The sequence below is a fragment of the Pinus tabuliformis genome, chromosome 1_2 (assembly GCF_031772625.1).
Source record: "Pinus tabuliformis cultivar Carrire ecotype Pingquan chromosome 1_2, CPIR1, whole genome shotgun sequence".
In the NCBI taxonomy this organism is placed as follows: domain Eukaryota; kingdom Viridiplantae; phylum Streptophyta; class Pinopsida; order Pinales; family Pinaceae; genus Pinus; species Pinus tabuliformis.
Genome location: NC_142298.1, coordinates 861946970 through 861973584, shown reverse-complemented (window position 1 = coordinate 861973584; position 26615 = coordinate 861946970). Strand labels below are relative to the sequence as shown.

Genomic DNA, 26615 nt, shown 5'->3' with positions numbered 1-26615 from the left:
CAAAATTCAAGCATTCGTTATAACTTGCACCTATGTTCCTTTGATACACAACTTGAACATTTTGTCGGTAACCCTGGGGAGTGAATTGAGTTTCAATTGTCAGTCTTTTTTTAAACTAAGAACTACCAATACTTGCACAACAATCTAGCTTGTTTGATTGATAGGGTTTCCCCGCTTGGTTAGGACATTCATTTCTCCAGTCAAAAGAGTGAGACAAGGCCACCAAGGTAACAGTGGGTGGATTGCCTAATAGTTGCCCTTAGGCTCTTCCATTGAGGTTAGGATTTTTCCTTTAGGAGAGAGTTCGAAAGGTAACGGATCTAGTTCAGCTCCTCGATTATTGATTCTTCAATTCAAAAAAACTAATGCCCTTGATGTGCAAATTGCAAAACCAGGATGAATCTATTTTAGTAGCTCAAACCTTTAACTTGATGTGTACCATCCTGAAAGATTCTCTTACGGTATGTCTTCAACTAGATATTATCTCTTTGCCATGCTTCAAATAAATATGCCCCCAATCATTCTTTATAAATAAACAGACAGCTTACAATGCACAAAAAAATGAACTAATTATGCCCATACCAAGAAAAGGCAAAACAAATTTGACCTGCCAGGGATAAAGCTTGGTAATGCCCTTCTTTGCATAAACATTACATAACTTTTGAGGAAGCCAATAGCTCAACTCCAGAAAGTCTTTTGAAGTAGAACCACTTGATGGTGTTCCAACATTGTTATCCTTACTAGTAGAGACATCATCGACTTCTGCTACACTTGCTTTGAGTGTTTTAATAGTGTCATCATGGTGATCCACATGTCCTATAATTTTCTCAGAGGCTTTCACATTGCCAATTGTAAACATAGGGTTCTCTATATCTCCTCGAGTCTCTGGCTGCAAGCATGAAAGAGGTTTAACAATCAGAATAATGTTGTCATGACACCTCATAATGCAAAATCTTTATTATTAGAATATTCTAAGCATTAGAAAGGCCTAGTGCTCACATCTGGCATACTTGAGTCATCCTTTGAATGTTTACCCTTCTCGATATCTGCATCAACAAAAACATTAATCTTATTCAGTTTGAAATTTGTGGAATTCCGTGAACATTTTGAGACATCATCAAGTGTTCTCAGTGCATATCTCTTGAAACTGTCATACACAATCACTGCATATTTGTCCCATTCTATTACATTTCGGGCAGTGGACTAAGTACTGCAAGATATAGATTACACAATAATAAAAAACATTTTACCTCCAGTATTATCAATAATGATATGATCCTCACATTGGAAGTCAAAATGCCTGACAGGCAATGGTGAACTTCCTACGTTAAATGTTTTAGACAGACCCACCCTACCAGCATTTATCTTGTCTTTGTTTAGTATGCATTCTGCAGAAACAGGCACTTTAGAAGATGCAACGATCTGGGGATGAGCTTCTGACTCTGTCTGTTCAGTGTTGTCTTTACATAAATGTGGTTGAATTTTTGAGGAAAAAATCCCATTGTCGGTCCGGATGTCCAAGTCATAACTCTTAACGTAAGTTCCCTTGTCGGACTGCAGGTTTCCCTGTTCATCCTGTCCATCTGTACATATGGAAACTTTACAATCATCTTTGACAGCATCATCAGTCTTAACAGAGACTAAACCATCTGCAACCTGTATCGCTTCATTCCAGAATTCATCTCCTGGAGAGAATGAGCTACGGTACACCCATCCAGGAGTTTTAATGGCTGAACCCTTAATAGAAATAGTCTTAGGAGTACATAGAAAAGTCTGCTCTGTCCTAATTTCAGGTGTTAGACAACATTTTCTTAGAAATTGTGGAGTTCCAATTGTGGAAAAGCCAGGCATCTTGGTTTGACCATCGGCTTCAGACACATTCTCAGAATTTTGCATTGCCTGAGATACTGAACATCCAGCAATAACATCCGCTTTTTTATCCTTACAATCCCTGCTCGTGGGTTGAGCAACAAGTTGTCCATTACCATCATGTTGCCCATTCTCAATTTCTTTACATACATCTGCAAACCCACCTACTGGCAAACCTTCTAACTTAGATGAACGCATTGCAAATGCATCATTTTCAGTATTAATCACATCTTCAGACCCTTCATGAGATATCTCAGGGCCTTCAGTTACTATCTCAATCAACTTATTCGCACCTACACCACACTGCTTTTTCTTCAGAATAGCCTTATTTGCAGACAGCCGAGATGGGCTTCCAGACCTCTTGTGTTTATTCAACTTTTGAGATGGCAAAGGCTCCTCCAATAAAGCATTCTCTTTTGACACAAGTCCACTGCAAGAAGAAAAGTTAGTTTAACAGGATGTATTGCAAATTTTCACTTTGACTGTATGTATTTTTTACCAGATAATTCTTTTGAAATATGCTTTCAATATTAAATAGCAAGATGGATTTTCAGTGTACCATTTTGATCCATGTGACTCAAAAACTCAATGTATATGTAACTGTCTCCCAGTTAAAAGTAACACCTTCATGAAAAAGATAGTCATACAATATAGTTTTTTTGTCAACTGAGGTGATAAAAATACCTGCAACACACTGCCAGAAAGTTATTTGCAAACTGGCTAAGTTCTTCACTATTACCATTGCATCTGGAAATTTGATCTCCCACACAATAGTGGGTAGAAGAATCCTCAGCTTCTGAAAAAAATACTGCGGCAGAACCATGTTTCTCATTGGATACCTTCGTATTTTCTGCCACCAAGAGTGAACCACGGTACACCTCTTTTCCATGTGCTTTTTTAACTTGTTCATTTTTTTTACCCTTCACGGGAGATGAAGAGGCTAACTGAGAAACACTTGAGCATTGTTGAAATATAAAAGCACTTTCCGGCAGTGCCTTATCCAGAGTAGTTGAAGGTTGTTTAACTTCAAAAGTCAAATTTTGCTTTGCTGCATCTCCTCTCTTTAAGCCATATTGGGCTGATGACGTATTATCTGGTGAAGGAAGTCCATCAAGAGACTTTACTAGGTAGCCATCCAAACTACCTTTTGTATTAGGAGATTTTACATCCTTGTTGGTCTTGACAATCTTACCAGATGGGGATAGACATTTTATCTTTTTCGAAGGGAAGAACTGCAAAAGTAAACAATGACACCAAAGTTTTAACTTTTTATACAGTTTCAGTTAAACATAAATTAATTAATTGCTGATTAAAAATAATATTACTAACTGGCTAAACAAATATTTTGACTAAATATAGAGAATTCTAAATTAAATTCAAGTAAATGATACACCGTTATAGAAAGTTCAAGCATTATTTACATGTGCATTTACAATATCTTTCCATGGATACCCTAACATCAAGAAAGTATACTGCAGTCTAGGTTGTTAAACTTAAATTTTTCTTTTAACTTCAGAATCCTGAAAAGAATCTTAACCAAGTCATCCATAAGCTAGTGCTGCAAGATCTCAGATCTCTCCCCCCTTTGTTTGAGGGGGAAAATGGCAGTGCTTCTCAACCAAGGTTATTTGGGAGCGAGAGCACAAGTGGTAGCGGGGAGCGACATTTTCAAAAGCTCCCGGTTCAGGAGCGAATCAGGAGTGAATTTTTATATATTTTGATGCATATATGTCAACAAAAGCATGTAGAATAATGAATTAGATATAAAAAAACATAAAAACATGGATTGAACCATATAACATCAATCATCTAGAAGTTATAATCTTCATCAACCACGTCCACAAGTTAGTAGCATAAAACAAATCGAGTCTCATGATTCATCAATCTTAAAGTTTCAAGCTTTCAAAATTCAATATATAACATTTATCATCATTGATCACTAAAGTTGTAACTTGTACTTGTAACCATTACCATTACCAAGTAATCAAATGATAACAAAGAATATCTAACATGAAATGAAATGTTTCAACTTTCAACTTTCATAAAGCATCATATTCATAATTCATTACCAATGAGTTATAAATGCCAACTTCAAACTTCAAACTTAAATTGTCATATATTGTTTACAAGAAATACCATAATAAATATGAAAGAGTCAATAGTTAAAAGAAGTACTAGAAACTAAAAAAGACAAGTAAATCTATTATCTACTACTTGACCCTCTAAATCCTCGTGCTTTATTGGGGGTCTCCTCCTGCATAGTCGAACAACCTTGGTGCTCTTGATTAAATACAAGTTCCATACCCTAGTACCCTAGGTGCTCTTGATTATTGGGAGTCTCCCCCGCATAGAGGGCTTGGTGCTCTTGATTAAGTACAAGTTCCATACCCTAGTACATGACAAAATCCAATGGAAATATTGCAACCCCCCCCCCCCCCCCAATCTTGAAATCTTGAAAAAATGATAAATCTGTTGGATTTCGAGTGAGATCTAAAACTTTACTTTCTCCATATGAAATCCAATGAGGTCAAAACCACTCTCAAACATCCCGAGTCATTCCATGGTAATGTTAAAAATTTAAATAAAAAGATGAAAAAGAAAGATAAAGGAGAATGTCACTTTTACTTTAAGAATTTGACATTACCACGAACTACATATCAACACTATGGCCATAGGCTTGAACATTAGGTTGCCCCACTCAAAAAAATTGTTTCCAATCTTCAATAGCTCCCTATATCACTCCTGAAAAGGTAGGGAGGGAAAAAAAAAAAAATTAGGAAGCGTGCTCCCGAAATTCGCTCCCTCCCAATGTCGCTCTCGATGCACTCCTGCCTGTAGTGTGCTCCGGGAGCGGGTTCGAGAGGGGGGATGGGGGGGGACGCTCCCTCGCAACCTTGTTCTCAACTAAAACAAAATGCAACATAGACCTTGCAAGACATTTCTTGACCCCACTCTACTAAGCTCTCAATGAAATTTCCAGCTTATCTCAATGACTGGAGGCACTAAGTGTCATGCAAACTCTGTTGAGAAATCTAGGGCTTTAACATTAGGTGATTTCTCTCCTATTAGTGACTGCTTGTGAATGCTTTTACTTCTTTAGATTAGGATCTTCTTCTTGTTAGATTATTAGTGTTCTTCTTCATCAAACAGCAACCAATACAAGAACATAAATAGACAAGAGACACACCATGTAGGCTATGAGCCAAGGCCAAAACCTCTCACTCTTTGAGAGGAAAACCCGCACAAATTCTTCTTATGTATATTCCAATTGACGAATACCAAGACCAAGACCCCTGACCTACTAGCCACTCCAAGACCAAGACACACGTTCTCTAGTCAAACCTCTTCTTGACTCCTCTTCCACCGAGATCTTCATTATTGCCTTGACACCGAGATCTTTGTCACTACCTTGACAACATTGTTTCCTTCACGAGCCCTTATCACCGAGACGATGCTCTACCATAATAGTATCACCAACAAACTATAGCTACAACAAATTGTTATGTCATCAATGATGCCTTATTGCACTTTGATGTGACATCGAGACAGAGATACATTTCACTCAAGGTAGCACCTAGCTGTCCCTTCATCTTCCTTCGCCTAATTCATCCAAACCTCTTAACTGTGATTACATCCGCTGTCACTGTGATCTGAGCCTTAAAGGGATCTGAATTCCCTTCAACACTTTGTCATTCCAGATCTATCTTCTCATACATCATTGCCCATCCGAAATCCAGAGAGACATCCGAACTGTCTTTTCTGTGGAGATTCGAACTGCTTTTCCACCGAAAATCTCAGAGGTATATCGACCTTCTGAACTGGAGATCCGAACCCTCTCTCTGTTTTACCCATCTGAAAATTACAGAGAGTAATGACCGAAATTCTTACAGTGAAATAGGCTGAGATGGGTATATATAGTGGTATGTCTGTATATATAAGCTGACATGAGTTTCTGAACCGAAGTGTCTCCATAATATGAACCGACATGAGTTCTTTTATTCATGTTGAGGCCGACATAGGAAGAGGATTGTGTGCTTGTCGTTGGAGGGTTATTTTACTAGATTACATTTGACATGACATTAACTCTTTGCCAAATCCTAAGGCTCTCAATGGGAGCCATCTAAAATAAATAAAATCTCTTGCTCATGAAACCCATGAAACAAGCTTTACAAAAATAGTTTTATTCTCTTCATTTCATCATTTACAAAAATCATAATTACGTGTCATTATGAAAACTGAACCTAGTTACATTTTACAACACTCCCTCTTAACTAGGGAGGTATTCATAATCGTACTTAGTCATTCTCAATCTAAAGAATTTCTCATAAGAAGATTCCGATTGGTAACCAATCTGTCTAGCATCATATAGTGAAAATTCCTAAACCGGAATTCGTACTGCAGCAACTGATGATATTTCTCCTACTTGTTAGATTTACATGAACAAGTTATTTGCAGTTTCCTACGGCAAATATTGAAATACATACACTACAGCCTTCACTTAATTAATTTATATGCGGAAACAAGAGACTGAGCAAGAAAGAAAATACAACACAATAACACCGTTAGTTTTGGACAAATGTCCCCAGAAAAATGCAATGCGAGAAAATCGGTGCAACAGATTTGAGGGTTTATTATTATTAAGTTACAGAGAGAGAATTACTGGCAGAAATATTTGTGAGATTACCTCACACAATCACTGAGAAAAATCCCGATTGATCCGATCACTGGATGAGGTGCTTTTGGCAAGCCCTGCAGCAAAAAGATTTGTGAGATTACCTCACACAATCACTGAGAAAAATCCTGGTTGATCCGGTCACTGGATGAGGAGCTTCTAGCAAGCCCTGCGCTACCTCTGTGCAGTCCTCACGCAGTCCTTGCGTTAGCCTCTCTAGGCACTGCGTCACCCATCCAACTAATCAATTTATTGCCCAAAGTCACTTCTCTCAGCCTCCCGATCTCACACCCCGACTCCCGACTTCTGAAACTGACTTTGCTGCAAAATTTCAAACTCTCTCTCACCCTCTCCGCTGCCTCTACGTGGCCCTATGTCAGCCTCTGCGTGAGAGCTACTAAATCACTCTCTGCCTCTCTCTGTTGATGATTCTTCGGCTGAGAAAATCTCTCTCTCAAGATGCTATCTCTGCTCCTCAACTGCAAGAAATCTACTCGATCAGAATTTCCTCCTGAGAACTTCTCACATCAAAAATTAGATCTCTTGATCTCTAAGTGTGTCTTCCAAATTACCCTCACGCTTCCTTAAATAATCTTCTCGTTGACATTCAACGGCCCAGATTAAAAGCTAATCAATGGCTAAGATCATTTTAGCTTGATCACCGTCTTCTTCTAGAAGTTACACCCACAATTAGATTAATACCCATTAATATTTTTAATTTCCTAAGTTTAGACTTAGAGGCCCATTAAAAAATATTAATTATTTTAATAAAATTGTTTTTGGGTGGGATTTCCCAAAACGCTTTCTCGGTTCTTTGGAATACATGTACCCAAGCCTCCTTGCAAAATTGAGGCCTAGAGCACATATGATGCTACCCCAAATCAACACATATCTACCAGCATTATCACATAGCAAGGCCTTGACTAACAGCGTTATCCACGTGATCAGAGCACAACGTTGGCGAGACTAATGATTCATAGACACCATAATCATTGTCTCTCAAGGTACATACTCCATCCGAGTGTTCATACAGTATGACCTTCTTTGGACTATTCTTATATTGGGTAGCTAGTCCTCAAAGAATATCAGTCCACTACGACTACTCTTATCTTGGATGCCCCATCTCATCCTAAAAGAGCATCAAACGCCAGATGATTACCCAATCCTCCATTCTGTCTCCCCAGGTGAAGACCAAAATGATGTGTCCATCTCTCCCTCTCAATTAGGGAGGACATATCAATTCCAACAATAGAATGTACTCATTCCTATAGAAATAATGTACCTAAGCTCCCTCTTGGCTTAGGAATTTCCAAGTTTCTTTAAAGTAAGAAACTTGTTTTCAAGCTCCCTCTTAATTAGGGACCTACGTCATCTCCTCAATCAGTTGCTTGAAGAGTTCCTTCCTTCGATGTCATGAATTTCTTTGCCAAGGAGTCTTCATCTTTCGTGGCTTCTTCATAGTGCACAGACCATCCATCACTTTCATGGGTCAGTCATGCCATTATTCCTTTCATCAAAAAGTGATCCATTAGTCTTCATCTGGCTTTGCTTCATGTCATGTTGCTTTCTTCGACAATCCTGCATAAGCCCATCCAAATATTTGTTCAAAAAATAAGAAATGAACACTTCAAATCAAAATTACCTTTGTGACGGTCTTTCATGATGACATCTTCCTGTAGGTATCAGCATCCGACATACATGTTGACACATTTCCCAAAGATATCCATTATCAAGGGTCTCCATCTTTTTCAGACTTCCATCAGAGTCTTCATATCTTTCGAGGAGATTTCCTAGTCAAATCTTTCTTGGTCTTCTGGATGTTGATTGCATTTACCATGGTTGCATATCTCACGATCTCTTCCTTCCTTTCACACATTTCATTCCCAGAGCTTCCAATCAAAATTCCTCAATTGTAGTCAACCACCTCATACTATATATGAGGACATATTATGTTGATTTCATCTAGTGTGATCTATGCCTTCCTGCATCCTTTCAGAGGAGGAGATCCTTTTCCTTTGATCATGCTTCTCAAGATAGAAATAGTGATCCATGTTACCTGCAACCATACGACATGACATTATAGTATTGAATACAAGCATACATACCTCATTTACCTTTAGGTCATCTAGGCTTCTTTCAGTAGCTTCCTTGATTGAAAAGATCTTCAACCCCTTGATCTGCTTCATCTCTTATGTCATCATATCATCATCCCATGAATTCCACAAGTTGGAGTTCCTGATGAAACGCTTGCTTCCACTCTAGATCGGTGAATCATCTGAGAATTCCATCAGAGAATCTTGAGGATCTCCCATATCCTTATTCAGCAGATATTTCCCTTTTGACTAATGTATGATGAGACTTGTCCTAGATGACTTCTTCCTTTGATCTTTCAATGAGGTCACCAAGAGCTATATCCTTCAAAGTTGACTATCAGGCATCCTTCATGTTTCTTATGGTGATGTCACGAGCTCTTACTCCTAATGTTTTTCCTCTTCCTTGGACTTCCTTCTTTCAGCTTTCTCCACTTCTTCAGTGAAATGGACTTCTTCTCTATCCTTCTTGTTATTGCCCTTCTTAAGCCAAGGACAATCTTTCTTGTAATGTTCATAGCATTGAATCTTAGCTATCTTCTTCTTTCCTTTCGACAAAATGTTTGAATCCTTTCATTTGATCCTTCAACACGTTTGCCCTCAACTTGTCTTCTTCTATTTTGCATAGAAACCACAAGTTGTTGAGTGGGATAGCCTTCTTGTCCTCATAGACATTGTTGCCTTGTTCATCAGTTAGTGCATTTAGAACAATGAGGATTATCTCTACCACATCATGCAATTGAGATCTTATGAAGATAACCCTTTATCCTTTGATTCCTTCAATTTGAGTAGATCAAATCTAAGTGATGTGACCTTCGCATCTTCAGAGACTAGCTCTACCAGCCTATCATATATATCTCTTTGATGTCTCCAGTATTGCTATATGAGGGGACCTTTCATAAGAATCCCTTTCCATGTATTCAGAGGAGACCTTTTCCATTGATATGTTTAATGACTTCACTTTCTTTGAGAACTATGCCTATCCTCCTTTTCCATGCAAGGAATTTCAATGATCCAACCAGCTAATAGATCTCCTTGCAAAACGAAGTCATTTTACCAAATTTGATTATAGAATGAAAGATACTTACTTGACAAGTGAAGATGAAATCTTCAACTTGATCACTTTGATGGTGGTTGAAGAAGGTGTATTAGTGCTCCTTTTGGATGATCTTCTTCCAAATGAAAAATCCCTTTTTCAATAGAGGAGATTACTCCTTTTATGATATTAAAGCCTTTAGATCTAGCTTCCTTTGTTGATGGTGATAGATGAGGATGTTTTGTTGCTTCCTCGGATGATATTCTACAAGGATAAGGAGGGGATCCTTGCTGCAACGATAGGGAGATTGCCTTATAGCTTTGAAAATGATGATAATGCCTTCTCACCTACAAGATACTTTGACTTCTCTTATAGTGCAGATCAAAAATGCTTCTAGGATTTCGACTCTCTCCAAGATGATGTGATCTTCGACTTTAAAGTACTTCGAGCTACCTCACTTTGTAGATAACTTGATGAGGGTCTTTGTGGTGTTTTGATGATGACTATAGGATCCAACACTTTTGCTGGAGTAGACTTCTAGCTACTTTGATGTGTAGATCTATTTGCCTTGATTAGGAATAGGATTTGGCCTTGATTGATAATCCCAAGACTTTTCCTGAAGTAAACCATCTTCTATGATCTATGGTTTGATTCTCCAAAGTAGATCTCAACTTTACTTTAATATTCTTCAATCTTGCTTTGATGCCTTTCTTGAAACTCGATCCTTGAGTGTCTCTTGATTGCCTGCCCTTTTCTTGACTTTGACACCTTAGCTCTGAAACCATGCAGAGAAATCTAGGGCTACAGCATTAGGTGACTTCTCTTCTATTAGTGACTGCTTGTGAATGCTTTTTACTTCTTTAGATTAGGAACTTCTTCTTGTTAGATTATTAGTGTTCTTCTACATCAAACAGTAACCAATACATGAACATAAATAGAAAAGAGACACAACATATAGCTAGCTATGGGCCAAGGCCAGAACCTCTCACTCTTTGAGAGGAAAACCCGCACAAATTTTTCTTACAGAGATTCCAATTGACGAATAGCAAGACCAAGACCCCTGACCTAGTAGCCACTCCAAGACCAAGACACACGTTCTCTAGTCAAACCTCTTCTTAACTCCTCTTCCACTGAGATCTTCATTATTGCCTTGACACCGAGATCTTCATCACTGCCTTGACAACACTGTTTCCTTCACGAGCCCTTATCACAGAGATGATACTTTACCATAATAGTATCACCAACAAACTATAGTTACAATGAACTGTTATGTCATCAATGATTCCTTATTGCACTTTGATGTGACACCAAGACAGAGATACATTTCACTGCAAGGTAGCATCTAGTTGTCCCTTCATCTTCCTTCGACTAATACATCCAAACCTCTTAATTGTGATTATATTCGTTGTAACTGTGGTCTGAGCCTTCGAGGGATCTAAATTCCCTTCAACACTTTGTCATCCCAAATCTATAGTCTCATACGTTACTGCCCATCCGAAATCCAGAGAGACATCCGAACTGTCTTTTTTGTGGAGATTTGAACTGCCTTTCCACCAAAAATCTCAGAGGTATATCGAACTTCTAAACTAGAGATCTGAACCTTCTTTTTGTTTTACCCATTTGAAAATTACAGAGAGAGATGACTAAAATTCTTACTGTGTAATGGGCCGAGATGGATATATATAGTGGTATGTTTGTATATATAAGCCGACATGAGTTTTTGAACCGATGTGTCTCCATAATATGAGCCGACATGAGTTCCTTTATTCATCTTGAGGCCAACATAGGAAGAGGATTGTGTGCTTGTCGTTGGAGGGTTATTTTACTAGATTACATTTGACATGACATTGACTCTTTGCCAAATCCTAAGGCTCTCAATGGGAGCCATCTAAAATAAATAAAATCTCTTGCTCATGAAACCCATGAAGCAAGCTTTACAAAGATTATTTTATTCTCTTCATTTCATCATTTACAAAGATCATAATTACATGGCATTATGAAGACTGAACCTAGTTACCTTTTACAACAAACTCCCCACCCATGGACGTGAATGGTGTCATATCTATGTAGGAACATAAATCCTCCAAGTCAATTACTAAACCTCAACAACATGAAGTCACAATGTCGTACAAGTTCATTGCATGGTGATGACTCATAGGCTAGATCGAGCAACCAAGGACCCATCAACAAATTCATCTATTCAACCCTGAATGTTAAACAAGCTTCAATGCACCACTCTTAGGCTCCTCCCAAGTTCACCCAGCTAGGAAATTTCAACACCAGCGAGTCCCTAAAGGATATTAACAAGCTTTGCACCAACACCCTTGCAATGATAGATGATGACATGGATGTATGTACTTTCCTCACTCCTACCTATATCTATATCTCCAATGTTCAATGGTGTTCCTCTCTCTTTCTAGAATTTACCTTTTTAGTTCACCCTTTCTCATGTATTTCTTTTGGCTTATTGCACTTTCACTTGTATCTTTTCATATTTTAGCATTTATGAGTGACCATGACACTCCCATGCTATATTGTTAACTAGTTGTATTTTATACTCGGGTTTACGTATCCTTTGGTCATTTGGGAACATTAGTATAATTACCTTATCTCATGAATGGGTTTCGAGAGTTTCTTCACATGTCAAAACTCTATTTTCCAATGCTTCTACCAAGGTTAGTGTAAATGGAAAATTCTCTAAAGTGATTCACTTTCATCAATACATCCTCTAAGAATGTTGATTGACTCCTCATTTGTCTTACCATTACTGATACTTTCAATTATCTTCTTGAAGTTGCTCGCATTCAATGTCAAATTCAAGACATTCCCCATCGTGATAATCCGCAATGGCTAAATATGCATTGTGTTGATGAAGCTACTCTCACTCCAAGAGTATCTCCTAATATCAAAGGTATAATGTACTACCTCATTACATCTTCTATAGCTACAAGATTTGTTGTTCGGAGAAAACTAACATGTTCATTATCAAGCAAAAATAGTTGCTCTTAGAATAACAAAAATTGGAAATTCATTTAGTAAAGACATTTGAGATTGGATCTTACACAAGATTAAAAACAAACTTCAATGGTGTATCACTTGAGATGTTCCACTTCCTAGCTAGGGCACGTATCACCGACATAAACAAAATCCTCACTACAAGTCATGCTTTTAATTTTTCACATCTCTTTACTTCCATTGTTAGGTATTATTAACCACCCAAAGTGTGTAACCTTAGGAGAAAATTTTTCTCCTTATTTGACAGCTAGCCAACTAGTAGCCCCATGATAATCAGCACATAGCATTATGCCAAAGTTTTCCACCCATTGCTCTAGTCAAATATCTCTCCCATCTAGGAAGTTTCTTGAAGGTGGATCATCTCTCGGCAACTACTCTAACCATTCTTGCAATCATGTGCTTTCATGTAATGTTATGGGCATGTTAATATCAGGGCAAACTAGATGGTTGATAAATCTTGAATGTATCCATGTTCCCACACTTCACTTGGGAGGTTAGTCTTTGACTCTAGTCTAGTGGGACCACCTTTGACGCCTTAGGGTTTAAAAAGGGCACTATTGAGGAGGCACTAATTGATATAGTATGTCCAAGGAAATCCATACTTACCACTTTACATCTCTCCCAATTACTCATCTCCATTCTTCGGATTAGTAATCATGGGTCATTGGGATTGGCACCCTATATCCACATCCTTGGGTCAGGACCCGAAAAATTGGACCCAGAGATTGATGCAGCTAGAGGAAAGTTAAAGCATATAAAGCCACAACGAAAGAAATGTAAAATGCAAAAGATGGTCTGTACAAAGATTAGCTCATGGGAAAAAGACTCATGAGCTCCATCCCCCTCATTATCCATCACCAAATTCCTCAAGCATTTAATGCTACATCTCAAATAAAGGAACTCCTGAGTGCCCCAACCCTAATGAACAAGAAGTAGCTACATGTTAAAGGGGTATTGGTAAACATAAAGCAAGCTTGGGCTCCTAAGTTATGCACCCAAATAAAGGCAAATCATTAAAGTAATAGGCACACCAGAGGGGTGGAAAAAGCGAGCAAATGAAAAAGATAACTCATGCCACCACAATTTCTCTCCTTACATCATTGCACTCAGGATGTTGGACCCCCATTAGTTGGTCTCATGGCTATGGCACATTCCTTGAAGTCTATCCCATTTCATAACCATCATGATCACACATACCTATGGATTGATGGGCTAACCTAGGACATGTCCCTCCCCTTTGAGGTTAGAAGCACCCAATAAGGTTGTTGACCTAATCATCCTTAACATACATGAGGTAACTTGTTTACAGGTCCTAATCTAGTTAGACATTTAAAGGTGAGCTTTGTGTGAAGTATTCATATGCCCCTAACAATAGATATGGTCGATTATGATGCTTTAATGGTTTGATGTCCCTAACGAAATTGATCTCGCTTAATCTTGAGAAGTTTTCTTTAGGTGGTTTCAAAGTGTAGCAAAGATCCCTTGAGCGACAACTTGACTCTTCTTTAGGACCCTCCAAGGGGTACTTTGCCCTATTCTTAGAACATACTGACTTTGTGGCACAAATTTTGCCCCTCAAGAGATGAGCATTAGGCCTTGAGCAGCTTGCACATGATACTACACCTCTTGTTGAGCCCTTAGACATTGAAACATCGAGTTTGAAAGCTTGGACGTTAGAACTCTTGATGATGGACCCAAGATGCCCCCACGTTGGCCTCAACCCTATTTGATGGATAGTACCTTGTTTTGGAGCCCAGATGAGGATGGTTATCACTTAGATGACTTACGAGAGCTAGCACATTCCTATTTGATGCCAAAGCTTGACTTTGAAGTTTGGAGATGCCACATCACTCCCAAAAGCTTGCAAAGGGTGATGTCATTTCTTGGATGATGCCACGAAGGAGGAACCATTTGGAGGTGTACACATGCACTTTAGGAATTTCTTAGAGTGAGGGGCACTCTTGGACCCTTCTCACAATTCCTTGATGCCTTATTGCCCACTTTGAAGGATGAGATCATGGTGGAGACCATTTTCTCCCACATGTGTGGGTTATTTTTAGCATTTTGTTATGTTTTAGAGTTATTTCAAGGTCATCTTATGACATCTGACCTAGTTGAACACAAGTAAACTTTTTTAGGAGTTTTGCTTGTAAAACTAGTGAAATAAGGCTTGGTCTGTTAGAATTTCCAAACCCAACACCCCATATTCCGTTCTAGCAAGTATTAACTGAACAAATTCACAGCCAATTCCTAACACAAAAAATATAGTGGAAGCAAAAGAACTCAATCTAATTCATTTACACATAAACAGATATTTGCCCAATCAATAGTTCCTCAATAATAAATTAATCACGGAACGTACTTGGGCTCCCGTACCAGGGATAATGGCCCAACTAAGAAAATACAAAACAAATTACCACCCTCATTGCACTCTCTCGAACCTAGCACACGCTCACTAAGAAGCCTCTCTCAATTTTGTGTTGTTGTGTCTTCTCTTCACCTTAGCCTCCCCTTTATAACTTTACATTGAACCAAAAGCATAATCCTAACCCTAACCCTATTCTCAAAGTGATGGAAGGTAGAGATTAGATCTCGCCTCACTTGAGATCAACAGCTGAGATTAAAACTTAATCACTTAAGCAAATAATTCACTGTATCTAAGTTTTTATTTTAGCTCAATAAGCCAACATATAATTATGTTGAATTGAGAGCAGTCCCATTACTCATAGGATCTATGGGTTACCTAAGATCCACAAGGAAGGGGCCCCTCTAAGGCCTATCGTCAACACCATTGGTGGTCCTACCTACCTTCTTGCTAAGTTCCTTGCCCTTAAACTTAAGCCCCTTGTCGGCCGCACTGAGTCCTTCGTTAAGGACTCTGCTTCCTTCATTAAGGAGCTTAAGGACATTAGGCTGGACCCTGAGGACATTCTCGTCAGCTTTGATGTGGTCTCTCTTTATACTTGCATCCCTATAAAGGAGGCCTTGGAAGTAATCTATCGCCTAACAGATCCCGATACCGCGCATCTGGTTGAGATCTGTCTCACTTCCACTTTCTTTTGTTTCGAGGGTGAATTCTTTGAACAGACTTGTGGTGTTGCCATGGGCTCCCCCCTTTCCCCGATTGTTGCGAATCTTTTTATGGAAGATTTCGAAACCAAAGCTTTAGCCTTAGCTCGTCTCCTTCCCAAGCTTTGGAAAAGGTATGTGGATGACACTAATGTCATCTGGTCCCATGGCCAAGAGGAGCTGGATCACTTCTTCAATCACCTCAACGGTCAGTCCTCTGCCATTAAGTTCACCATGGAGAAGGAGGTCAATGGTTGCCTCCCTTTCCTAGATATTCTTATTTCTAAGAATAAGGACGGCTATCTCTCCCACTCTGTGTTTAGGAAGAAAACGCATACTGAGCAGTATCTTCATGCCGATTCCCATCATTTCCCTGCTCAGAAGATGGGTGTCCTTAACACCCTTGCTACTCGTGCCCTCAGGATTTCTGATAATGAGAGCTTTGATAAGGAGAGATCCCATCTCCTTGATGTCTTGGTGGAAAATGGATATAGTATGCGCCTAGGTCAGAAGGCTTTCCTTAAAGCATCTAGAAATGCAGTTATTAGGAAAGAACCTAAGGAACGCCGACTAGGTGTCCACCTTCCATATTTCCAAGGAACCACGGACAAGATTGCTCGGATCCTTAAGAGGTATAATATTCCCTCTTCATTTAGACCCCTCAAAACTATTGGTAATTCCCTCCGATCGGTTAAAGATCCCGTTAACCCCAAGGACATGAAGGGTGTCTACTTGATCCCTTGTTCTTGTGGGACCCCCTACATCGGGGAAACAGGGCGCTCCATCCATCAGAGGATTTGCGAACATGCAGCTGACCTAAGACATGGGAGAACCAAGTCTTCAACGCTGGCAAAGCATGTGGATAAGACCAAGCATCACGTTTGTATTGAGGAGGCTAAGGTTATTGCCAAGGTTGCCCAGTTCCATCATCGGAAACTTAGGGAAGCTATTGAGATCAAAAGAAGGCCTAACAATCTCAATAGAGATAACGGCTGGAAGATCAGTAGATGTTGGATCCCTGCCCTTTCATCTTAGTCTCCCCCCCCCCTCTTTCATCTTTTTCGCTTTCGTCGTTCCCCTAGAGCCTTCCTATCTCCTAGGGTTTATCCTTTTTGGCTCTGGACTCTTTCCAGGCCTTCTCCTGTTTATTTTGTGTCGCTCCTTTTTCCCTGATTGATATTGGTATCTATTATCATAGCTAATATTTATTTACTTATTATTATTATTATTATTATTATTTTATTATTATTATTATTATTATTATTTATTTATCTTATATATATATATATTAATTAATTAATTATTTAGTTATCTATTAACGAATATATATTATTATTATTATTATTATTTATTTATTTATTTATTAGTTCTTCGTAACTAATTTTTATATATATTATTATTATTTTATTATATACTAATTTTATTTATCTATTAAGGAATATATATTGATATTATTATTTTATTAATTTTTTCGTAACTAATTTTTATATATTGTTAGTATTGGTAATTTATCTATTTATTAACGGATATATATTAGTATTATTATCATTGTTATTTTCTTATTATTATTTACTTTATTATTTCTTTCATAACTAATTTATATATATTATTATTATTTTTTATTTTTATAGATTTTTATCTATTTATTTATTTATCTAGCGAATATATATTATCATTATTTATTTATTTGTTGATTATTTATTTTATTACATTTACCTTATTTATAAATAAGTTAGGTATTCATTTTAACTAATTGCCATTTAATAATAATTTTTAATTATCAAATTAAACATTTTAACTAATTATTAAAGTAAACCCCTTCTTAAATTATTTCGTTTATATAATTATATATTTATATATAGGTATGGTCATTACTATCTTCCTTGAAATAATCAATTTGACTTTTTGACTGTCCCTAAGTCAAAGCTAGCCGTTAATCTAGATAGTTGTTGGAGGCCCTGCTCAGACTATTTAACACGCAAAGCTGGATCTGTTTCTTCAACTTGTCCTGACGATGAGCCACACTTGCTGGCTCGAAACGCGTCGACAAAGGTCTTTCTATATGTGATTTACGCCGAAGCTCTTCTTATAAATATAATTATGTGTTTTTAAGTTAAATAATACAGGGCGAAACAAAGCCCGTGAGCCCGCGCCTGCACCCCTGACCTAGGCTGCTGCCTCCAGCTTCCCTCTGCGCGCCTGCGCCTGGCAGCCCTGCTGCTGGCCGCTTCCCCTCCTGCTCGTTCCCCTTTCCCCTTTCCACCCTGGGGCCTCCTGCCCATTCATCGGGGGCCTGCGGCCCTTTCCCTCTGTTCTTGCTGGAGAACTGCGGCGCTGCAGTTCTCTCTTACAATGGATCCGCCAAACCATGAGAAGGTTGATCTGGAAAAAATGTTTGCCTCCCTAACCAAAGAGACCTCCTCAGAAAAAATTCGCCCTACAGCCTCAAAGTTCATTAAGAAGCTTGATGGAATCCCAGAAGTTCCGCTCCCTCCCGCCCTACCGAGGAGAGCTGCAGTAGCTTTAGCAGATCGCGGCCTGGTGGGCCAGTTCACCGGGCTATGGCCATCACCCCGCACTGTCCAACGCTGGGTGGAAAGAAACTGGAACTCAATGGTCCAAGGAAAGATAGCAATAAGGTTTTGCGGGAGGGGCTTCTTCACCTTCCTCTTCGAAACAGTGGAAGATCGCAACCTTATCTTCAGAAACGGCCCATATTTCATGGACACAAGAGGCTTGTATCTTAACAGATGGACCCCTGACTTCGACCCTGAGATGGACGTTCCCAGTGCTGTCCCAGTCTGGGTCCGTCTCCCCCATCTGCCTCTTCACTGCTGGGGAGACGAATCGGTGAGAGCTATAGGAAACGCTGTGGGGAAATATATTGATAGATCGGAGCCAAAGGAGAATATGCATGCATGCGCCCGGATATGTGTAGAAGTGGACCTGGGGAAAGGACTACCGGAAGCGATCAAACTTAGGGTGGATCAGTGGACGCACATCCAACAAGTGGACTACGAACAGCTGCCGTTCAAATGTAAGGTATGTCATGAATATGGCCATTTTGCTAATAGATGCAGTAAAAATAAACCAATAGAGTCTGAAAATGCAGAAGCACCGGAAGAACTATGGGAAAAAGTCAAGAGAAAGAAGTCAAATCCACCCCCGGGAAACCCCTCCAAAACCTCCCATGAAACCCCTGCCTCCCCTTCCCACCCCTCCGGATCTGGCCCACCTATTCCCTCCTCCTCCAACCCTTTCGAATCCCTTTCAGCCGAGGATCCCCCATCCCCCCCCTCTTCGCCGAGAGGCCTTACAATACCTCCTTCCTCTCCTCCCCCATCCTCCCCTCCCCCAACTGTTGAAAGAATCCTAACAAGGAACAAGACAAAGGAAATTATCCCGTCCACCGACCCACCCAGAAAAGTAGGCCGGAAGTCAAACAAAGAGATAAGAGATGAGAATGCAGCAAAGGAAATGGCCACAGGGACCCAACAGCCGATGGATACCTTTCTAGATAAGACCAAAGGAAGCGGGGAGAAGATGAAGGAGAAAAGCGGACCACACATCAAACATAGTAAATGATGAAGCTGGTCTCTTGGAATTGTAGGGGGATGGGCTCCTCCCTAAAAATCAATGCAGTCCGAGATCTCATCAAATCGGAACACCCAGACCTCCTACTTCTTCAGGAGACCAAAATCAGTGAACAGGACTTCCAAAACATTGTAAAGAGAAACAGAAGCTTTGAAGGAAAAGGGCTGAGCGCAGTAGGTGCCTCAGGTGGATTAGGAACCATATGGGATAAAAATAAATGGAAGCTTAAAGACAGCAAGCAAAACAAATGGTGGCTAAGAACAGATGTGCAATATATATCCAATAATGAAGAATTCACAATATACAATGTCTATGCTCCTCCCCATTACAGAGACAAAGCCTCTTGCTGGGATTCAATCTCCATGGATTTAACGAGCGCACAAGATAGAAACATCTTCCTGGGTGGAGACTTGAATTTAATAAGAAACATAGATGAGAAGATGGGGGGAAATTTTTTTGCAGATCCCTCTAGGGAAGCTTTGGAGAAAATCATCCAAACTCACAGCTTGGTTGATGTTCCCCCACAGAATGGGCGTTTTACCTGGTCGAACAAGAGAACTGGTAGAAACAACATCAAAGAGAGGCTGGACCGCATACTGGTTCAAGAGAGCATCGTAGTCAACTTTTCAAGGATCCAGAGCACTATAATTCAAGGTTATTTCTCAGACCATAAACCTGTTGCCTTGCACCTAGTTAAAGGAGAAAACATGGGACCATTACCTTTTAAATACAACAGAGAATGGGAAAGGAATGAAGATTTCATGAATCTGGTTAAAGAGAATTGGGCAATAGAAATTGTTGGCTCCCCACATTACATATGGGAAACGAAAATCAAAGTTCTACGGGCAGCTATCAAACAATGGGCAAGAAACTTCGCAACTGAAGGGGAAAAAAGGAAAATCGAGCTTCAAGAGAAACTGACAGAGTGGAATCAAGAAAAAGAGAAGGGCCAAGACACAGCAGAAGACTTAAGGACGGAAACCAAATTACAAATGGAGCTGTATAATCAGAACCGCGTAGAGGAGGAAGAGCTGAGACAAAAATCGAGATGCCTTTGGCTCAATTCAGGAGACAAGAACACTTCGTTCTTTCACAACAGTATCAAGCTAAGGAGAGCAGGGAACAATATTGGTAAAATTACAAGGGAAGGCAGAGTCCTAACAGAACAATGGGAAATCAAGGAAGCAGCTACCAACCATTTTCAAAACCTCCTATCTGCTGACCCCCAATACACGGAGAACCCGGATTTTCTAAATATAATAGAGAGTAAAATCACAGAAGAACAGAATGGAGAACTAGATAAGGAAGTCACGCAGGAAGAAATTGAAAGAACCATCCTAAGTATGCCTTTGGATAAGGCACCAGGCCCTGATGGACTCACAGTGGCCTTCTACAAAACCCACTGGGAAGTAATTAGGAAAGATTACATAAGAATGGCCAAAAACTTCTTCAAAAAATGCAAGATGGGCAGCAGTATTAAGGCCTCTCATTTAGCACTTATCCCCAAAGAATCGAACCCCCAATCCTTTGACAGATTCCGCCCAATCTCCTTATGTAATGTATCATACAAAATCATCACAAAAATTTTGGCGCAAAGGTTAAAAAATGTCCTTCCCTCTCTCATATCGGAAAATCAAGGGGGTTTTGTCCCTAATCGCCACATAACGGATAATGTCATTCTCATACAGGAGGCAATTCACAGCAGTTTATCCAGGCAGGAGAGGGGTATGATCATCAAGTTGGACATGGCGAACGCTTTCGACCGGGTAAATCACTCCTTTCTCAGGGCAGTCCTTCTGAAATTTGGCATCTCAGAGTTTTTCACAAGCAGGGTAATGGAATGCATTTCCCAAAACTGGACAGCTCCCCTCATTAATGGAAGGCCCTACACTGCCTTCAAGAGCTCAAGAGGACTGAGGCAGGGTTGCCCTTTATCGCCCTTCCTTTACATCATAGTGGCTGAAACCCTCAGCTTGCACCTAGAGAACAAGCGCAAATTAAAAGAAATTACAGGGGTGGATATAACCAGAGGAACCAAAGGAATAAATCACTCCCTTTTTGCAGATGACACATTACTAATAGGGGGAGCCTCCAGCCTTATGGCACGAAGGTTCAAAAGAATCCTGGATCTTTTCCTTCAAGCTTCAGGAGGTAAATTAAATAACAACAAGTGTATGATATATACCTGGAATGTGCCAAGGAATATAATTCAGAGAATATCCACAATAATGGACATCCCTGCCCAGGGAAACTGGACCCACTTCACATACTTAGGGCTCCCCTTAGCCAAAGAAACAATAAAAGCGGAGATATGGGTGAAAATAATAGAGAAAATGAGAGGGAAACTTCAGAATTGGGGAGTGCATTGGCTAAATCTGGCTGGCAGAATCATTCTAGTAAAGGCCATCCTTTCAGCCCTTCCAATCTACCAATTTGCTACCACCCTAGCTCCGGCAGGCATCCATAAGCACATGGAGTTGATCATCAGAAGTTTCCTATGGCAAGGTGGTAAGCAAGACACAAAAAAGTTCAGCTTGGTGAAGTGGGACAAGGTCACCCTTCCTCTAGAAAAAGGAGGGCTTGGAATCAAAATACCAAGGATTGCAAACATGGCTCTGGGTGGCAAACTGGTTTGGAGAATTCTCAACGAGAAAGGCACATGGTGGACAGAGGTAATCAGGAGGAAATACTTAAATGGAAGCAAAAGCAACATCCTTGCAGGAAATATCGTCGAAAGACAATGCACCCCTGTTTGGAAATTGATCAAAAAGACACTTCCCTACTTTACTTCAAACATTTCAAAAGCCCCGGGGAATGGCAAGGATATCAACATATGGGAGGACAAGATAATGGGCTCGGAACCAAGGGCAGCTCGCATCGACTTCAGGCCTCTACAACGGTGGATGACAGAGGCAAAGATCAAAACTCTTCATGACATTTCCCTCTGGGATCAGGACCTTTGGTCTGGCTGGAGACCTCTCCCCCTCCCAGACGACCTGAAGTTCCTTTGGGAAGAGCTCAAGATGTCTCTAATTGGTTCTGCCCCTACCAACAGAATGGAGGAAGACAACTTTGTCTGGAACCCTAGTGGGAGCAAATACACGGTAAGAGAAGGCTACAAAGTTCTGCAAAACGCCTCAACAATCAACAATTGGCCTCTCCAGAGGGCTGTTTGGAGAACCGAGTGTATTCCAAAGGTAAGGCTCTTTAATTGGACCCTTATGCACTGTAAAATTCTCACAGCTGAGAACCTTAGGAAGAAAGGCATTCAAGGCCCTTCAATTTGCTATATGTGTAAGAATGCAGAAGAAAGCATAAACCATCTCTTCATTGACTGCCCCTTTGCTAAAGCTTGCTGGAAAATTATCACTGAACCCCTGAGCATCAATGCCCTCCCCAGTCAGATCACTACCCTTCAGAAGCAATGGGGAAATAATCTCCCGGACTCTGGCAAATGTAAAGGTCTAGTCAAAAGGATATGGAGAAGCATCCCCGCTAACCTCTGCTGGCAAATTTGGTTGGCCAGAAATAAGTATATCTTCAAGGGTAAACAACCAAGCATCTCCAGCGTCCTCGCCAAAACGATTGCTCTAATTACCGAGACCATTGAGGCAAATGGCAACTACCGGGAAGAAGGGGAACAATCGGACACAAGAGTCAAAGAGTGGATCAGCAAGTTCAAATTAGGGAGAGGACATCAGAAGAAAGGGAATACAGTGAGGAGGAACATGGACTGGAAATTAAGAGGAACTAAAGAGGAAGTCAAAAGCTGGATCCATAGCCAAAATCGCCCTACTCTTCACTTTGATGGGGCCTCAAAGAACAACCCAGGTCAAGCGGGAGCAGGGGGAGTAATCAAAGATTGTCAGGGGAAGACCATAGTCACTTTCGAATGGGGGTTGGGCAACATGACAAATAACAGGGCGGAGGCCTATAGCCTTCTTCTTGGGACCTCCATTGCCAAGAGCTACGGTCTGAGAAATCTACTAATTCTAGGAGATTCTGCAATCATCATTGCAGCCTTGACCACAGGGAAGGAATTCAGAGAAACAGCTTTAAACAACATCAAAGCTAGGATTATGGGAAATATCAGGCCCCTCGGCAATGTCACATTCAAACACATTCTCAGAACAAACAATGAGGAGGCAGACAATCAAGCAAAAAAGGCTTCAAGCAAGCAAATATGTGAAGTTAAGGAGAATGACAGAATATACAGGAAAGATATTCCATAAGCGGGCTTCCCCCGATAACCCCTCCAAAAATCGCAGCCACCTCAGGTATATTCTTCCTCGCTTTAGGCCCAGCATCCCCTCCTGTACTACCAGGTACTATCGAAATCCTAAGCGTCCTCAATATCTGAACTCCATCATTGACCCATATCCCTTCGGGATTCTCCACCTGACCAGCGCAGTCTCTTTCAGGGTCTGGGTTTGTGATTTACCTCTCCGCACAAGCCAAGCCTGCAGCCTTATCAAATCAGTTGACCACCCTCCTCCCAAGAACAGAACCTCTAGGTGCGGATCCAAGCAAATGTGGCTCCTTCAGATCATTATATATGGCAGTGGGGCTTCAAGCAATAGCACAGATCAGTTCTCCTGTCCGCAGCTCGACTCCGGCAACAGAAGGCGTACCGTGGAAGAATTCATTTCTCTCCAGGAAGAAGAGACTCTCAAGGCGCTCTTGGTAAACTTAGCTACTCTCCTTGCTGGTTTTCACTCGCTAATCTCTCTGTTTATGCAGTGTTGCAGTGACTCAGACATATCCCTGAAGATCTCCCCCGGCCCTCTGAGATTATCGCACTTCTCCCTTCGATTTCAGCAGTCCATCGCCCTCCTCTTCATCTCATCCAGCTCCTGTATTCATCACTCCAGCATATTCTCCTTCGCTCTCTTTTCAATCCCGTTCATAGCCCCTCACCGTCCCGTCCCTCTGCGCGAAAGAATGGCCGATCAACACCGTCCTCCTGCTGAGAAAGGCCAACCTAGCATCCTCCTTGATAATCTTTTCAATAATAAGGAGTGCACAATGTGTAAAGCCCATACCATAATGATTAACAGCCTGACCAAGCAGCTAAAAGAGCTGCAAGATGACTATCACTCTGATAGGAATTCTAAGAGAAAAAAATTGGACAAAAGAAAGAACGAGATTGAAGCACTGCAGGAGCGCTGCAGCCATTTGGAGGCAGCCATGGAACATATACGCTCTCTCACCCAAAGCTACCAAGCGGAAGCATCAACCAAGGCAAGCGTCCGGAATCTGGACGATTCAGTCACCCAGCACTTCCCATAAGGAATGCATTGCAAATACTGCTGGATAGGAGGCTCTTTTGTTAGACAATATAGTCGTCTTTGTTTTAGTTTCTGTTTAAATCAAAGAAGCAAGGAGGAATATGGGTCTGCGTACCCACTTTTGATCCTCACCCTTCAGACAAATTTCCCGGATGTAATAGAACTATGTAGTGCTGTTTGTTTTATAATATAAAAGTATCCGACTTGGTTAAAAAAATATATATATATAATTATGTGTTTTTTTCTAAGTTTAACTTAGGCTAAGTTACAGAAGCAAATATTCTAAGGTGAAATGTGGGAGACTTTTGCATGCCTAAACACAAGGCCAGTGCAGAAGTACCTACCCGAGCGACAAAATTCAACACTCCCTCATAGGGAGGGAGACACTTCTGGAAGAACCTCCTTCACCTGGATATGTCTCCAAGCCCATCTCAATATCTATTGTTTCTCCCTCTGACATTGAAGCTTGTCTTGCTACCTGATTTAAAACGTGAGCTGTGAACCTCTCACATCCATCCATGCTCCTAGGATCCTGCCCCTAAGTGTCTAACATTGTCATATCATACCAGTTGAGGCTCTTGGCAGTTCCTGAAGAATTCACTCTTCCTCGCCACCTGCTCCCTCTCAGTAACTGACATTGTTCTTATATCCAAAGTCCCCTCTGACATACCCACGGGTTGTCCAAACAACTTGTATGACTACCCCTGTTTGATGCCAAGCACTACCGCTGCATCCAAGGTCGCTCCCTCTTAATACAAAAGCACATGTCCATCCCAAAACAACTCTATATCCAGCATCCTACAAGGCTAATACTAAGAGCACATGTAACATCAAACCCAGAACAAATAACATCCATGTTACCTCCAAAAATCCTCCTGACTCTAGCTAGAATTTAACACATCCAACCCCCTTCACTACATGCATGGTACTAGTCCCACTAAACACACTACAATCTAAGCTTGTCTCTGAAACACTGCAGAACCCTAACCTCATCCCCGTCATGTGACCAAATGCTCTATAGTCCACTAGCCTCGATCTCGTGCTAAGTCTTTCTAGCATGGCAATGGGTCTGCGTCGGTCCTTTGAGACACCCGCGAGTTTTGTTGCCTGTTTCACCCATTTTGCCACAAGTCCAAGGAAGCAGTTGTGCAAAAAATTTCAAAGTTCAAAATCATCAGCCAACCAGTTATCATGTCATTGTAGACCCAATTTCTGCAAGTTATAACGTAACGGATGCAAGTACAACGGTTTAATTATGTAACAACCTAGGTAAGCCTATGATTTTGGCAACGAATTTCATCCAAGGATGTTTTTCGTCTCACTAAATTGTGTGTGGTTCTAAACACGGATAATCAGCAGAGTTTTTCCCTCCAGCTTAAACCTCAAAGCTAGGGTGGAATTTATTAACAGAGTCCTAGGTGAGTCCTAGTGTGTTTAATCGAGTCTATTGTAAAAGTGATTTGGGAATAATTTAAGCTATTTGGCTAAATTGTGTCGCAGAATTGAATAAAAATTATGAGGGTCTATAACGAACGGGTATTCCCCCTTTAAGGGTTGAATTTGTAATTATCTAATGTAAAAAATATTTTAGTGCATGGTCCCTCGCAATCAGACACCATGGCTAAAGTATTTGAGGGTGGAAAAATAATTAATCCCCTCAAGTGTCAATTAATTAATTTTTCTGACAAAATAAAATTAAATCTTAAGCAAGAAAATTAATTAATTTAGAGTCAAAAAATAAATTCTAGAGAAATTAATTTCTCAAAGTGGAAAATGACCAAAAAAATCGTGGGTCAAAAAGAAGTTGATTTTTGGAGGCCCCCACTAAGGCAAAAATTGATATTTTAAGAAAAATTGAGCCCTTGGACCTTGGTGGTTAAGTCAAAGTCAAATTTTTGAGGAAATTAATCCAAAATATTTATTTTTGGATTAATAAAAAATGGTTTTTATGAGAAATTCGAAAATTCCTCAAAAATAAATAT

General features: G+C 40.2%; 1 protein-coding gene across 1 annotated transcript in view; it reads right to left on the bottom strand.

The window, feature by feature from the left end:
- LOC149208645 (MUS308 and mammalian DNA polymerase-like protein) overlaps positions 1–26615 on the bottom strand; it is a 358336-nt gene that overhangs the window by 293660 nt on the left and 38061 nt on the right. Inside the window, exons 2-5 of the mRNA XM_089396147.1 lie at positions 2554–3101; positions 1251–2299; positions 1000–1046; positions 608–889 (exon numbers count right to left, since the gene is read on the bottom strand). Coding sequence (XP_089252273.1) covers positions 608–889; positions 1000–1046; positions 1251–2299; positions 2554–3101 — 1926 coding nt within the window. The remainder of the gene's footprint in view (positions 1–607; positions 890–999; positions 1047–1250; positions 2300–2553; positions 3102–26615) is intronic.